We start from the raw sequence: 4,482 nt of genomic DNA on the forward strand, positions 1-4,482 counted from the left end.
TATATTTATTATAAAAAATTATACATGATTTAAATTATAAATAATTATTTTCAAATTCCTGTATTTCTAAAAAATATATTTACTTTTTTACTTTTTATTTTTTAAATACTTTGGGGGTCGACGGGTAGTCGCGATCCAAAACTCACCAACTTACACTCATTCCGCATAAAATAATCATAGCCCGTACCTGCAAATCGATTTTTCAAATAGTTGGACCAAATTTATGATCTGTCCTTAAAAGAACATATATATTTTTAGGCTTCGAATATTTTAAAAATAAATAACTTTTAGTTGATTAAATTTACAAACAAAAATGAAGAAAGTAGTTGATGTGTAAATTAGAGCGCAAAATGTATTAAAGAATATGCGGAAGACCTAACTCACACGTAGAGCCGGCCGTACTTTTTTCGAACACAAAAACGGTTTTGAAGATCACAACAACATGAGTAGAAATAGTTATATATACACACGCATAAGCAATTACATATAGTAATAATATTTATTTTAATTGAACTCAACTAATATCAATAGAACATACTTCAACTTTAATAGTATTGATAGTTATTAATTTTTTATATAAAAAGTAAACTATAGTTATAGTTTTGTTTAGTAATCAAATAGTAATTAAATAAAAAATTATATGTTTTTCATTAACGTTTCATGAGATGATTTTATCTATTATGATATAAAACATTATTATTACACATGTAATATTATACCAAACAAAAAATATTACACATTATAATTTGTCACTGAATTGAAAATGAGTATTGTAAATCAAGACCCATGATCCTATTTTTTTTCTACATTCACGTGTGCTTTGAAAAAAAATGTCAAAGCCTCATATTTTCTAAAGAAAACCGATTATTATGCAGTTGGAGTGGTGGTTACAGCCACGATATATAATTTGATGAAGTTAATATTTTTTAAGTATAAACCATTAAAAATAATTGTTGGACTCAACATGATATCAACTGGTCATGCTGAAGAATTAATAGAATAGATCACAATATAGAGACGGATTAAACTATAATCAAAAGTTACAACACCTTATACTACTAATATACAAGATGTCAATTCTAAATAATAAATAGGCACGGCTGAAACTTAATTCTAAAATTTCTAGTACAATCCAAGCTGAAGTCAACTTTGTATCTCCTTTTCTACTGCTGGTCTTCCACCAATAAACCAGAAAACTTGTTACCAAATATGGATCTAAAATTGACAATTGAGGTCAGGGGTAACTTAGTAATTACTGGCTCCACAAGAGTGAGCAAACCAGGCTAGTGTGTTGGAAGAGACAAGGCGTGTCTAGAGAAGCTCGCTCAAACTTTTGCACGACCACCTAAAAGTTCAATGGTCCAAAAGGACGGCTCTGGTCGAGAGAGAGAGGACCGCTTCTAATCAAAAATCACAACTCATCATCCACCATAACTCCTTATCTTACGCCTCTCTAAAACTCCTTTTAACTAAAGTACGCACACGCCTATATTTTCCAAAGTACGAAACGGAAAGAGACGGTGAGAGAGTTTTCAAGTACAAATCTTTGCCCCCTCAGACGAATCTTTGGGTTTGTCTTTCTAGGTGTTCAAGAAAGAAAAGAGAGTTTATCTTTCTCTCTAGAAGAAAAACAACAAAACAGAAAAGTACTTCCTGAAGGTTTGTTCAAAAAAAAAAAAAAAACAGAAAAGTACTTCCTTTAAATGATTTACATAAAGTTTAGATTTTTTTATAGATTGGAAAATAAATTTATCTGATTTTTTTTTCTTTTTCCTTTTTTATTCAGGTACGTATATGATAGAGAACAAATGATGTCCCATGTCTCGTGTGTCTGATTCATGCAACATCTATCTTATTAAAGTAGAAGTACTTTAAGCTTTTGTTTGGTAATAGGGATAGAAGTTTTCAAAAAAAAAATTGTTTGGTAATAAAGATAGTAGAGAATTTTGTATTTTCCTTATTTAAATGATATATTTAAGTATATTTAATGTATTTTCCTAATTTAAATAATAGATTCCTTTAATAGAATGAATCTTAACCAAAATAAATTTCCTAATAGATTTTTTTGTTAACATTTAATATTTTTCAATATTTATTAATAAAAAAATAAAACAAAAATCACACATCAAAATCAATTTATATATCATATAAATAAAATATAAAATATTTTATTTATAAATTGTTAGTATAACACTTTTATAATATAAGTCCAATTATTAAAAATATTATATTTTTATATGATACACTGTGATATAATAGACGATTAAAATCACATAATATAATTATTTAAAGTAATAATAAATTTTTGTTTTAAAATGTTATACTAACAATTACGTAATACATATTAATTTACATATATATATATTATATATATATATATATATATGTAATATATAATATAGAACAAAGAAAAAAATGAAGTGAAAGCAAATATCTATACGGCCACGGGTCAAACTATAGAAATAAACAATAATGGTGTAAGATTTTTTTTTAAACAAATTTATTTCAAATATGTTTATATATTTTATGTATTTATAAATTATTTTATTTGTTATTAAGAATGCTAAGATTTTGGAATTGGAAAAAATTATGACCCATCTCTATATTATTTTAATTAGGAATTTAAAATTTATATCAAATATTTTTTTTTAACTTTAATTTTTATTATAACTACAAATATTAATTTTCAATCTAAATTTATATTTAAATATTACAAATATATCATTTATAATTAAAAAACTAAAAACATAAAATAAACCCTAAAATAAATACCCGCCCAGTTGGGCGGGTCAAGATCTAGTGTTGGTTTAAATTTGGTTAAAGATACAGTCTAGAGTTTTAAGATAAGGTTTTTGGAATAATAGTTTCTTGTCTGAAAGTCACAAAAAGGTTTTTATTTTATTTTTTACTGGAGAGAAGGGAAAAAAAGAAGTAAATCAATGGCGAATCCATGGTGGGTAGGGAACGTTGCGATAGGTGGAGTCGAGAGTCCTATGACGTCATCAGCTCCGTCTTTGCATCACAGAAGCAGCAATAACCAGACTATGACCCGGTCGGATCCCAGATTGGACCATGACTTCACCAACAACAGTGGAAGCCCTAACACTCAAACTCAGAACAGCCAAGAGGAGCAGGGCGAGTTACCCGCCGTCGAACATGGATCTGGATCCGGGTCTACGGGTCGACGTCCAAGAGGGAGACCTCCTGGTTCCAAGAACAAGCCCAAGAGTCCAGTGGTTGTCACCAAAGAAAGCCCCAACTCGCTGCAAAGCCATGTCCTCGAGATCGCCACGGGGGCTGACGTGGCGGAAAGCTTAAACGCGTTTTGCTCGTAGACGCGGGAGAGGCGTTTCTGTTCTGAGCGGTAGCGGTTTGGTCACTAATGTCACTCTGCGTCAGCCTGCTGCATCTGGAGGAGTTGTGTCTCTTCGTGGTCAGTTTGAGATCTTGTCTATGTGCGGTGCTTTTCTTCCCACCTCTGGTTCCCCGGCTGCAGCTGCTGGTTAACCATTTACTTAGCTGGAGCTCAGGGTCAAGTCTTGGGAGGTAGAGTCGCTGGACCGCTTATTGCATCGGGACCGGTTACTGTAATCGCTGCTACGTTTTGCAATGCTAGTTTCGAAAGGTTACCTATTGAGGATGAGCAACAACAACCACAAGTAGAAGAAGCTAAGAAGGAGAAAGAGAATGATGATAACAAAAGTGGGAATGATGGAACTGAAGGGTCGATGCAGGAGCCGCCGATGTATAATATGACTCCTAATTTTATTCCAAATGGTCACCAAATTGCTCAACACGATGTGTTTTGGGGTGCTCCTCCGCCTCGTGCTCCTCCTTCATATTGAGAATTAGATAGGTGATTGTTTCACGTGTTCTTGTAGCTGAGGAGGTTATAATTTCTATATGAGATTACTAGGATGGTTAGGCTTTTGTTTATTAAGTTCTCAAAAGTTTTGATTTTTGTATGCGGGTAATGAGATGACATTTAGCTAGTTGTTTGTTTTGTGACTGATTATATCGCGGATAGCTTTTTATGAAGGTCGACTGATTTATGGATTGCCTTTGAGCTTTGATGTTTATCTTTCTTTCTTTAAGATGTGGGAAAACCTGAGCTTTTGTCTTTAAAGAGAGATGGTTTGTGTCTTCTACATTGAAAGCATTTGACTATCATTCCTTTCTTATTGTTGGTAACTGTGATTCTTATTTGATCTTTCGAGTTCTTTAAGCCCTTTTAATAGTTTTAAGCATTGTTCGAATCATTTCTTCAAACTCTTGTCGAGGCTGATTAGTTTTGTTTGTGTATTTTACTCTATTGATTTGTTGCTTGTGATGCGGTAAAGAGTTATCAAGGGAGGCGTTTGCTTTACAAGCAGATATGGATGATTATGTGTCGCCATTCAGAGAGTTGATATATGCTTCATTTTGACTCTCTAAGCAGTAAACACACAGTATATGTCTAGCTTTGTGGCTGTTAATATTGTT

At 32.0% G+C, this 4,482-nt stretch overlaps 1 protein-coding gene across 1 annotated transcript; it reads left to right on the forward strand.

Annotated features, from left to right (window-relative positions):
• The first annotated feature begins 1,383 nt into the window (after positions 1–1,383).
• LOC108815007 (AT-hook motif nuclear-localized protein 15) lies at positions 1,384–4,203 on the forward strand. The gene is given in 4 exon segments (XM_018587666.2): positions 1,384–1,659; positions 2,920–3,323; positions 3,325–3,502; positions 3,505–4,203. Coding segments are annotated over 3 exon segments (903 nt in total). The 5' UTR covers positions 1,384–1,659; positions 2,920–2,939; the 3' UTR covers positions 3,846–4,203.
• Positions 4,204–4,482: the final 279 nt, after the last annotated feature.

This window comes from Raphanus sativus, chromosome 7, assembly GCF_000801105.2.
Source record: "Raphanus sativus cultivar WK10039 chromosome 7, ASM80110v3, whole genome shotgun sequence".
Taxonomy (NCBI): domain Eukaryota; kingdom Viridiplantae; phylum Streptophyta; class Magnoliopsida; order Brassicales; family Brassicaceae; genus Raphanus; species Raphanus sativus.